This window comes from Pleurodeles waltl, chromosome 1_2, assembly GCF_031143425.1.
Source record: "Pleurodeles waltl isolate 20211129_DDA chromosome 1_2, aPleWal1.hap1.20221129, whole genome shotgun sequence".
NCBI classification, from domain to species: Eukaryota; Metazoa; Chordata; class Amphibia; order Caudata; family Salamandridae; genus Pleurodeles; species Pleurodeles waltl.
This window is the reverse complement of record NC_090437.1, coordinates 511,740,201-511,752,908: the sequence shown is the minus strand read 5'-3', so window position 1 is coordinate 511,752,908 and position 12,708 is coordinate 511,740,201. Positions and strand designations below refer to the sequence as shown.

General features: G+C 43.6%; 1 protein-coding gene across 1 annotated transcript in view; it reads left to right on the top strand.

Annotated features, from left to right (window-relative positions):
- Positions 1–12,708, top strand: part of ZGRF1 (zinc finger GRF-type containing 1) — a 554,924-nt gene that overhangs the window by 187,185 nt on the left and 355,031 nt on the right. Inside the window, exons 8-9 of the mRNA XM_069241594.1 lie at positions 3,235–3,340; positions 3,437–3,531. Coding sequence (XP_069097695.1) covers positions 3,235–3,340; positions 3,437–3,531 — 201 coding nt within the window. The remainder of the gene's footprint in view (positions 1–3,234; positions 3,341–3,436; positions 3,532–12,708) is intronic.

Sequence of the window (12,708 nt, the reverse complement as noted above, 5' to 3'; positions counted from 1 at the left end):
GTTCGGTTTATGCCCTTGTCATTATATAATGTTAATTAGCTACAGTGGCAGTTGCCACTGAACAGCGGCAGCGGGGCGGGACCTTGTGCGAAGGGCCAGGAGAGGGGGGGGGGGGTCAGGTGTTAACAAATAAATATAAATTGGTCTGAGCGGCCTGCTTCGTCACACAGACTGGTAGTGGGACCCTGTGCATGTTCTGCAGGTAGAGAACATGCAAAGTGTGCATGTCTTTTTGGCTGCCCGGACACAGCTGTCTAAAAAGACACCCCTTCCTTCACTCACCCCCGTCCTGCCGTACAAGAAAAAATAAAATGATAACGTAATGTACCTTATTATCATTTTATTTTAACTTTTTCAGAAAACCAATGGGGTGACGCTCTGCCCCTGATTAGCTATATTATTAAACTCTTATTACATGAACTTGAGAAAACGAATGAGGCCAGTTCACAAAGGCAATACGTACTCACAAATGCCTTTGTGAAAAGTCTCCAAATGTTTATTCTGTTAAAAAAGCATACTTCTAGAGTAATGTAAGAAACACTATTATATAATATAGCATAATGTAACTTAAGCCGCCAGTTAAAACAAATAATCTTAATTTCTGTTTTCATTGTGAAACTGTGCAGCAAGTGGAGTTTCTGGGGTACAAAGTAAAGGGGTCTGCTTCCAGTGTCGAAATGGTCAGGGATTCCACCCTGCAGCAAAGATGTTACCAGCAGCTGGAGGACTCTCAGCAGAGTAACTTTACAGCAGGCCATCTGTTTATGTCACCAGAATTTCCAGGCAGACTCACGAGGAGTTTTTTAATGCAGGTAAACTCATACAAGATGTATTCAGGTAGGAGTCCCATAGGTTTTGACCTGTGTCATTTATAGTTAATTCATCAGAACAATATGTTAAGAGACTTTTTTTTTTTTTCATTTCCCTCACATGCCAAGCAGAGTGTGGGCCTGTGTCGGCAAGCTCCTCGTGACTTAAAAATAACTTAAATATCTGTAAAACAATAATTGCTACATCTTTAAGGTGGGAATATCCAGTTTTGTAGCGCATGGTGAGCTCATCCATTTATTATTATTTCACATACAAGCACATACACTGCATAAGTACTAGATCCTGGCTGCACTGTCATCATGCAGTTCTTCCATATGTACACACACACACACACACCCTCTTCCTCCCTAAAGCATATGGTACCAGAATATCATGGTATAAAAATCGTGTGACAAAAAATATAGGGGGTTATTACAACTTTGGAGGAGGTGGTAATCCGTCCCAAATGTGACGGATTTACCACCAGCCGTATTACAAGTTCCATAGGATATAATGGAGTCGTAATACGGCTGGTGGTATATCCGTCACTTTACCGTCACTTTTGGGACGGATTACCACTTCCTCCAAAGTTGTAATAACCCCCATAGTGTCCTAAATAGTTATAGCCCTGTTGGAGTTCAACTAAAATAGATGGCACCTAAAAGAGCAACATTTTTAAACGATATTTATCACACAAACTTTCTGTAAGACAATGCTTTTGTTATCAATATTCTGAAATAAAACACACCCACAGGCTGTAAACTTACTCTATTCAGGAAGCAAATGTGTCCGTCTTATTCGACCTGAGGGAGGGGTGATGCAGAGGAATAGACTTTAATCTTGTCTTTAGTAACGCAACTTCTAAACTTGAACCATCATCTGAGCAGATATTTTGCACACTGCTACTTTCCCTTTTCATAAGGTTTTACGAAAAGCACAACTTTAAACGCTTTCCTAATTAGCCCCTGAGTTCATTTAGTCAGACACTACCTTGGGGGCAGAAACTTGCTTTCCTGCATTCTCTTTGTCAAGGTGGACGCTTGGCACTTCCTGCTGCTGCGTGCTATTTGTTCCGGGTCACGCGGAGGGTGACATTAGGGCACGTGCGCCCTAGCTACACTACCAAGATGGGCACTCATATATTTACATTTCAATACGTCCCCCTACACTCCAGATATTTTCAGGTAGGCAGACTATTCTTAGGTTCACGTTCTAATCAGGGATTAAAGACATTTGCACATGCAAGATGAATCCGCTTCGTCCACATTTACACAGACGCAGGGCTCCGGTACCAGAACAAGCAACAACCTGGTGCAATATCTTTTTCCAAGTCGTGCAGCCAGCGTTGGCGTTTGCAGTCATATTACTGCCACTCCGTCTACAACATGATTACTACATTGGGTTACTTGCAAGCAGCCAACATCCTCCGTGCTTCTTCGGAGAGAGTACAAGTGATACAGCAGTTCAGCTCGCACAGGAAGAGGAAACACCAACAAGGCACCGTAGTATGTGAGCAGACCATCTTCTGCTACAGGAGGCCGGGACTCCTGTATCCTAAACAGAAACAGACCAAAGAATCTAAATCGCTTTACCTTATAAACCTTCGAAAAATCTGCAAAGTATCTAGCTGTGAATATGAATACATACAATGTTCTTCTAAAACGAAATATACATTACTTTCTCGTTTTCTTAAGCATTTGTTATAGCCTAAAGGGATGAATCCACTAAACAAGTCTATTCATTCACATATTGAAATAGAATATTGCATGCACTTTATAAAACAGAAGGTGATCAAACCCGCGCAAACTGAAGTGGCCTCTCAGTATCCAGGAACACTTACATTTGGTAATAGTGGGGATCACGAAATTTCTCTCTCAACTAGTACATGAATAGAAGAGAAGGTCAGATTGGAACTGCTGACAAAATAGACTTCTCCATTCTCGAGGTGTGTGGTTACAATTTGCAATGCAAATCTGACCTATCATGATGAACTGCAAAATCATTGAACCATACTTCTCTCGCCCTATTATCCATCCCTCTTTCAGTCATCTCCTTTCTCCTTTTCTCTTTCTACCTCTCTCCTTCTCTCACTCCTTTGACACAGACCTAAAAACGTATGTACCATCCTTTTTAATGCAAAGGGCTTACAGGCATGCCGGGCAAGTCATCTCTTGGCCACGGGCACACAGACTCACAATGAAAGGCTGGTTCCTATGAGGAGTACATCGTACTGACCCTCCCTGTCTGGATTAATCTCTCTCTCTAGCCTTTGCCACTCCCGAGGCAACATAAAGTCTAACCTTATGTAATTATTGGTCACAATATGCTATATGTCATGTGTGAAGAGAACGTTTATCCATGGTTTACACCTAAACATTTGTTTAATGTTCTTTGCAAAAGTCCTATTTAAATATTGTTATCAAGTCCTCAGATTTGGAAGCCCAACCGGCGCTCAGAGTGGGCCTTTATTCAGATGAGACAGATCAGAATGTTTCTTGTCCTACTAAAGCACAGATTACAGAGTTCTCCTGTAAGTACAATGTGAAATATGGAGGTTATTTTGGACTAGAGTTGTGATTATCATTATATACTTTGGTGACCTAGTATGTTAATCTTTTCTCCTCAGCAATGTATTGTAAGCCTCCACAGTGGATGCTTACATCATCCAACCTGGAATGTGACTTGGATCTGACACAGTGGCCTGCCTGTGACACAAGCAAGGTTTGTATCCTGTGTGTTTCCTAGACTTCGTACCGTGGGGTAGCAAGGGGTTAAATAGCATAGGGAACAGATGATGCATCAAAATGCTCGGTATTGTACTTGGTATAAATTTGATGGTGGTGACTATGGGGCAGGTCATAAAGTAGGTTTCAAAACTAACTTTATTTGGGTTGTTACAGCATTCCTGGATCTGTGTTTGGTAGCTAAACTGTTTCCAGTCACTCATTTCAGGATTCTTGGATATAGAGCCAGAAGCCCGGCTTGCTAAAGTCCACTTCCCTTCTTGATCCTCTCTCCAGCAGTCTTGCTCCTTGTTTCCCTTAGTTTTTGCTTCTGAGAACAAGAACAACAAAAGAGAACCTGAAGTCACAGAGGAGCAGTTTTATAATATCTCCTTCTTTATATGTGTTGCTAGATCCATCTTTGGGTCTACACCCCACCACTGTCCTTTGCTTTATTATTTTTAGAGTCTGCCGCCTTTGGTATTAATGAATGGTTCCACTGTATGGAAAGTGCTAATATTCTTCTCGGAGGTTGGTGGTTTAGTTTCTCCTTTACTGTACACCCTCAGTAGCTGTCAGGCAGGGCTCACGCTTTACCAGTTAGATATGTATCCTGGGCTCCATTCTGAACCTTCCTTGGGCCAGAAGGGGGCTGCAAAGCTTGGTGGCTGCAGGTGCTCGGAGCCCTGCCTCTTCCTGCTCCACTTCTTCATAAACTCACCCGCACTTGATGTTTATCATCACTCTTTTCAGAGGTGATGTGTACTTGTCAGATCTCCTCCGAGGTTCAGGGCGCTTTCTCCATCTCAGTGCTATTAAAACTGCTGCCCATCTTGACTCCTCGGTACTGGCATTTCACCATCATCATCTCTACAACTGGTAAGCTTGACAGTGTAGACCAGTTCACCTTTTACCAACATAAAGGTGTAAGCAGCTTATCAAAATGACTTAGTTAAAAAAAAAAACAAAAAAAAAAAAACACCCACTCACAAATTAATAAAAATGGCAAATACAAAAAAAAATAAAAAAAAAATGCTTTTGTATCTAGAATGGACCTTTGAATTTCCCGTTGTTAAGACTGTAAGGTAGCTTCCAGAAATAGGGTATCCTTGGGGGAAGATCCCACAAATGTAGTATTTTATTTCTTTCTAGGCCAGCACAACTTCATTGAGAAAAGATGGGATTAAACCCTGTTAGCAAATTTCAGACATCAACAGGCTTTCCCTCCCAGATATGCATGTTAAGTACTTAAACATGTGTGTCAAATCAACATTGAAGTCAAGAAACAAACCCATTTAGTAAATAGGAATAAAAATTGGTAATAAGATTGGCACCAACATTTCAAAATCATATCAAGGGAACTAGAGATATGACACATTTTTTAATCAAAAATCTCCGAGCAAGCTGCACAGCATCTATTGTTGCAGTTGATCGGGATGTAGCCATAATTTCAGACCAACTGCAGTGGAATTGGGTTGGGTGAACTAGCAGAACCCACTGATCATGAGTTTTACATTTTGACTTGGAGCCTGATTACGACCCTGGTGGTCTTAGGACCGCCAGGGTTGCTGTGGCGGTCAGACCGCCGCTAGTGGTGGTCCGACTGCCACATTCCGACTGTGGCATTAGCGCCACGGGCAGACTGCCAGTTTTCCTCCATAGGAAGGAATGGCGATTCTAACTTGCCAGGGCTGTGCTGCAAGCAGCGCTGCCCTAGGGATTACGACCCCCTTGTCCGCCAGCGATTACATGGCAGTAGCACCGCCATGTAGCTGCTGGTGGAGACACAGTGCAGGGGGCCCCCGGGCGGCCTCTGCACTGCCCATGCACTTGGCATGTGAGGTGGACGGGCCCCCCTGACCAGCCCAAAGCAGAGAGTGAACATCGTGATGGGCGCTGGTGCACCCTATGCACTACAGCATTGCCGCCGGCGTCAATGTAGGTGGTTCCCCGCTAGGCCAGTGGGCGGAAACACTGTTCCCTGTAACCCAGCGGGGAACTCTTAATGGGGCCCATGGGAAGGCAGCCGCACTGGCAGCAACCAGACCGTTGAGACTTTGGCGGACAGTGTAAACCGTCCGTCGAAGTCATAGTGACCCCCTTAGTCTTTTGTCTAAGGAAGCCCACATTCTTCAGTAGGACACTGTAGACCACTGTAGCTGCTGAGATCTTCAAAAAATTGGATACTTGATTTTCAGGTCTTGCCAAAGTTTTTGAATTTTGGTGCCAAAGCTTCCAGTGAGACAAACTTTAAAAACTATAGCCGCCAAGTTCCTCTCCTCAGTGTGCTCATTTTGATGCCTTTTGCTACCCTTGAGTTTTACCTTTGCACTTAGTCATATTTGTGGAGGTCTGGTACTGTAGCATTCTAGGGTTGCCCGAGGAGCTCAAAATCCTCCATCACTGTAGAGATGCAACGATTCAAGAGTCCGATACTACTGACTCTTTATTGCAAAAACCTCTATGGAATGAACTTGAAATCTTGCCCAGCAAGGTTGCACCTTTCCTAGGTTGCTAGAGTGACCTGTCCTGGTTTTCTGGCGGTCCAAAAATGACTACATCCCAACGTTTGGTAGGTGATGGATGTCTTTCCCCTGTTCACTCTTAAAGTTCTACACTGCTAGGAAAGGCTATCTGGAGAACCGGTAAGAGATGCCAGTAAAAGGCAAGCCAACCACTCTCTTCAGGAAGGGCTCCGGCAAAGTTCATTCTAGCTGGAGCCCTTGCTGTATATGCCAAGTGTTTGGCTGGTGCTTTCATGGGGGAGACCTTCCATTGTCCTTTATGGCTTTGGGACTACCAGCAGCCACTTGGTGTGGTTGTTAAGAATCACTTAGTTTTTGTATAGGAGTGGGTAGCAGGCGAGTTCTCAATTCTTCACTCAGGTAGCCAGACAGTAAGAAACACCTCTTTATCATCAAATTCAGTTGTTTCCTGAGGAGTTGATGTTGGTAAGCTTTTTTTTTCTTTTTTTTATAGAGGACCCTAGCCGGTGATGAGTGGTATGCCTTAATCCAGTTTTAAGAAGACCATTTATCCCTCTACCGAAGTTAATCCTGTTTGCTTACTGCAAACAATCATATAAAATCCTCCTTTGGCTGGCTTTCAAGATGTCAGAATTCTCGTGCCAGTGTGCAGAGCTCTGAATCCCCTACACAGGGAGTGCAATATGGAAATTAAAGCAGTCTCCTGGAAAGCAGACATGTCAGGATCTGACGAGGAGTAATGGTAAAAAGGGACATCATGGCTGCAAGTAGACCTGCTTCCAATGTACCACCTGATACTGTTACTTTACTCAAAAGTTAACTAAGCCATTTGGGGTTTGTCAGTTTTTCACTATGTTTATAGGTCAGAGCTGATGCTCTGAAAGACTAAATTGCAGTCTTCAAGTGCCCAAATTTAAAAATGCCAGACAAATCTAGTAAAATAAAAATGGGTTAAACTTACAATGCTGCTGCTAACTAAGATTCGGATTGACATAGGTGCACTGTACTGTCAGGCAGCAAAAGTAAGGAATGTGAGTGGAATTCAACTGAATAACAGGCTGTACTTGATCAGGGACATCTGGGATATAGTTTGGTTACTCACAAAAGAGAGAATCTGAAATTTCTACAAGTGAGGTAGTAAATAACTCAGAATACTGTGATTGTTCTATATGTTATCATTCAACTTTGAAATGTCTTAAGTCACCTGAATGTTGATACTTTGGCAGCTAGTACTTGGCTGAGCATCTGGAGGAACTATTGATGATATTTCCGGTAAATATCTTATAAATCTGTCCTTTATCAACAGACTTTGATTATTTCAGAGTCTAATCACTAAATTAGTCTGTCATAGAGTCCCCAAGTCAGACTCCATTTTGAAACCCTTAAGTTAGCCCGTCAGCCTTTGGTCCACATTAAGCATGTCATTATCTTTTGCAGAACTTGAGAGTATCATTTTCATCTAAACACTGATTTGTTAATACTTTGGGTGACAAGTCTGGCACAAACTCTTCATTATCTACATCTCCTGGTTTAACAGTAGATATGTAAGGCAAACATGTAGTCTGATTTAAAGTATTTTCATTTTGCTGGTTTAGACCAGTTGCCTCTCAGATTTTTCAAAATCCCTACTAGATCTTGCAATGCACTGTAAAGGTCAGTGGTCAATGTCCTATATAAGCTCCTGGAATTGACTGTGAAGGTGGGGAGGTCTTCATATAAGATTGTCACGAGGGATCCTGCCAAACTGCCAGGGCATTTACTGTTGTGCCAAGAGCCAATGCAGTAATGAGAGGAGCAGAGCCCAGCTATTGTGTTTTCCCTCTGAAAAGGACACTTTTTGTGTCTGAAGTCTGATAACAAAGCTGATCCACTGTGAACAGGTATGCAGTGAACAGAGCCCCCAAGAAACTGTAGAGGCAAGTTAGCTATTCCATGCTCCATAGTGTAGCTCATAGAACTAGCGTTAGGGTGGTAGGCATCTAGGAACATTCTAATTATGTTAGAACTATTCATTTTATTCTTGCTACTAGCAACATGCACAGGTGCTGTTTCAATTATATTCTTCATGGTTAACCATTTATTAGGCAACAGAATGATACTGTTGGGATAAACACTTTAAAATATTTAGTGTCTGTCTTAGTGCTGTGCTTGAGGTGCTACTCTGAGAACAAAATTCAGTTTGAATTACCAGCCGGGGACAGCAATATGCCGAGTAGGTTTCCAGAGAGTAGGGACCCTTGACAAAGGTGTGACTACAGGGCCTACCCACACGGCCTACCCCCACTACCCCTGAAGGGTAAAACTTACCTACTGCTAGGTTTCTCTACCACGCAAGGAGACACGCAGGGAGACATGGAGCTGCTGAGTGTACCGGCCCCCATGCATTCCCCCCCTACCCCGTGTGCCCCCCTCAACTCATCGGCTTCTATCCATCAGAGCAGCCACCCTATGGGCCCGGGAGGAGCAGAGGTGACTTGGGATCAGGCTGGTCAGCGGTCTACGGCCAGCAGAGGGTGTGGAAGGAGACCTGTGCCGATAACATGCTTGGAGACACTCTCGCAGGTTCGTGGGCCTGGACTGCTGCAGGAGGCTGCTCTCAACAAGTTTGCGAGGTAAATACGAGCACGATAGCTATAGGCAGCTATTGCTAAGTGCGTACAGCAGCTTCCTGAGGAAGCGGTCTGTCTAGGGTCAGACGCGGCTTGCGGGCGTCTAGTGTGCCCCGCTCGTAACTTTAAATTGCCCCCTTTCCCCCCACTTGGCTGGCAAAGAGAGAACCTGATAGAGAATTTGATAGTATTAATTCTGACCGTAATGTATGTACAGCGCAAGGGCAAGCACAGCACAGTGCAGGGCAGTAGGAGACAACACTGCTGCCTACGCAGTCTACCACGCAGCATATTCTCACCTCATCAATTTCCTGCCTATTTAAAGGGAAAAAAAGAAACTGAGAAAAGGCAGGCCTGTAACTAGTGCCTTGCGACTAGCATTGAGAGTGCCTTGACATCCGTCTGTGCTACGAACCAAATTTGACAGAAGCCCAGAGCCACTGGAACCACTGGGGGGCACTCTAACCCACTGAGCACTCAACAAAGGGAAAGTAGAAGGAGGATAAGGAGAATGAGATTGGGGAAAATAAGATGCAATGACTCTCACCCAAACAAGAGAAAAAGGAAAAGAGACCACAAAAAAGGGCAAATAGCGCCACACAGATCCCCAGTCTATGCAGGACTTTGAGCAAGACTGATGGAACCGGTAGGAGTTCAGCAATGCAAAAAAAAACAGATGGGAAAGGGCGCATGTTAAAGAGATGAATCACACGGTAACTGGTGATATCCAGGAGGGCGAGGCGGCAAAATGCTCATTACAATCTGATTACCACAAAATAACTGATTATTACATGGCTGTGGGTAACAATGGATCTAAGAGACGCACACTGGGATTCAATCGACAAACCCCCAAGGTCGGTCTTACATCTCAGGTCTTTAAATCTAAAAAGCTAGAAGGTGTTTGACAATGAGGGAGTAGCATTATTATCACCACCAATCCCTCTATCACCAACAATAGTGATTGTGAAAAAACACTGACCCAGTGGGGGTCCAATGGATGCAGCCCCCGTGGACACCATCACTGCAATAACGAAGTGGAGTGAGGGGGTCATCTCCCTCACTAGGAACCTGTGAAACCCACAAACAAGCAGAGATCATGAAAATAAATTGCCTACCACCAGTATACTCCAAAAACTATGCCTAAGACTGCCAACTCTCCCAACATATCTACTGGCACACTGAGCATCTGTTTGTGGAATATAGGTGGTCTGCAGGCAAAATTGGAAGATCCGGCGGTAACAATTTTTAGGCTCCTCCAGCATTGTAATGATACAGGAATCCTGGGCCCAAGTGTCTGTCCCTCTTATTGTATATAAAGAATACATAAAGCCGGCAGAGAGAACTAGTAGATCTGGAAGGGCAAAGCGGGGCCTAGTGACATACATCAGTACTAATCTATTGGCAAAAACATCAGAACCCATTTAGGAGGACCTACCGTTTTTGTACACTCGGCAGCTCCGCGTCTCCCTGCGTGTCTCCTTGCGTGGTGCGATTAGACTGGGGGAAAAACACTCAGGAACCATTGATATTGATCAATACATACATTAATCCAAAAAAGAAAACCACTGAAGCCAATAACCTGATAAAACAACTACTTTATATAAAAAGTACAATATATCCAGCACACTGGTTAATCGTGGGTGATTTCAACCTCAGCTTATTTCACAGCCCAAATGAAGAACATATTCAAATAGTAGCAGCAGTGCCAAGTCAAATCATTCCATCGAACATAAAGAAGAACAAAATTGGAGAGAAATTATAAAGATGTGCGAGTCCGCAGGCCTCTTCTCTTTAAATGGACAGATTCTGGCCGACATCCCCCCGCATGGACAAGATCCTCCAGAAAGACTCTATCATACCTAGATTACATGCTGGTTAACTCCACACTGTATAACCGGGTGAGTGATTTTAGATTTTTGGAGCGGGCGGAAAGTGAACATAACCCGCAGATAATTCAGATACGGTCTACAGTGTGTAAGCCGGAGAAAGTGGTATGTGTTACGAGGGAAGTCTGCACCGAAAACCTTTAAAGACTGAAATGGTCCTCCAACTCTATTAAAAGCCAAGCAGAAGAGGCACTGCAGAGATTGGGGCTCGTGAACATGGGGATTACAAATCTGACATCGGCCTGGGAGGTCTTCACCAAGGACCTTACAAGCCAGTGTCCCACGGGAAAAACAAAAAGGGAGTCAAGCTGGGGCATTGAAAGGGCGTACATTTGCCACGTGCACTCCTTATAAAGAAAGCAGCTTTATGTAAGCTGCTAAGGCAACTGCAAAAAGGCCTTGAGGATGGAGCACTACTTAGCACACTTCGGGAGCAAAGGAAACTCCTAAAAAAAGAAATGTTGTGTTTTAAAAGCCTTCAGCAGGAAATGCTATGGGCCAAACTACACTATGCGTCAGGATTATCAGATTCAAAATGTTTCTCGAGATGGATTAACAACATCGAAGAAGGTCCAAAAGCCGCTCCTAATGCCACAATAACTGAGGAAGCATGGGCTAGCTACTTAAAAATACATTTCAGGGGAAGCAACATCAGAAGAGAGATGCAAACTCAATGGGAGAAAGACGACTCAAATATTCTGGAGATCACTGCGTCAGGCATAATAAAGATCACTGGTAAATCCTGAACTGACACTGCGCCCTGCCCAAATGGACTACCACAAGCACTATTTAACGAATCAAAGAAAAAATGAGCAGGTTTTCTGGCTGCGATGTTTAACTATGTTTTGTCAACTGGAAACATTCCGGCCAGTTGGAAGGGCTCAATAATTCACCCTATTTACAAGGGGGGAATGGCTGCTTCCCCCAAATAACTATAGATTAATTGCCCTCCTACATGTGGATCTTAAATACTTCTCTACATGCCTGTTGCAGCACCTAGCGTCATGGGCAGCTGATAATGGCAAACTCCCAATAAATCAAACATGCTTTGTCAAAAACCAGGGTACCTCCTGGCTCTGGGTCTGATCATCAACAGAGCAAATGCAACAGGGACCCCATTATACATCTGCGTCATTGAATTTAAAGCAACTTTTGGCTGTGGATCCCGCAGTAACTTATGGATAAAATTACAGCTAGGGGGGGTTACCCTTAAATATTTCAAACGTTATAAGATTATTCTATTCGGATACATGGGTAAAGGTTAAACTCTGAGATGGCTCACATTTATCTAGGCCCATTAAAAGAGTAGTTGGTCTAAAACAAGTTTGCGTCTTAGCCCCGATTCTCTTTAATATTTACATTGTAGACCTCTCTACAAGGCTGTATAGTCTGCCTGAAGGGGGATATCCTTTATCCAATATGCTCTATGCGGACGATTTGCTCTTGCTAAGCAATTCCAGAATAGGAATGCAAAAACTGATGAATAGCCTGGGAGGGTATCCAAAAATAAATGTGCTGGAGATAAATCAGAATAAAATAAACATTATTGTCCTCAATCGCAGGGCCTCAAATCAACGTAAATGATATCTAAACGGTGAGATAATAGAGGGAGTGGCCAACTATAGGTACCTATGTGTCACAATAGACTCAAGGGAGTTATGCATGTCACAGGGAAGGGATAATGAATAAAGCACAATCACTTATTCACGCCTTTGGAACTCTAACTAAGACCATTCGTGGGCATACCACTAAATCCCCTAACAGCAGTAATGAGAGTAAAACTATTGCCAACGCTTGCATATGGCACAGAAATAATGAGGGTAATGGAGGCAGTACTCCTGGATAGACTCTTGGTAAAATCATACAACTATGTCTTTCAACTACACAGAGTGGCATCACCAGCCCAGGTTAGATTAGAATTCTCCTTAGTAAAGCAGGCTTTAGCTAGACCAGCGGCGTTTATCAAATGCTGTCATGAGTTGCGGCATGCTTCAGATGGATGCTGGCTAAACTAGTATGGCAGTAAATCAACCTTGAAAGGATGGATCTGGTCGATGCATGGGATCAGTCACTGTTGTGCCCAGCATTCCAGAAACTTGTGATTTGCATAGCTGGCTAGAAGATAGGGAGGAACTGGCCAAAAGGTCCCATGGCTGGTTAGTCCTCAAATCATATACAACAAACAGGGAATCAC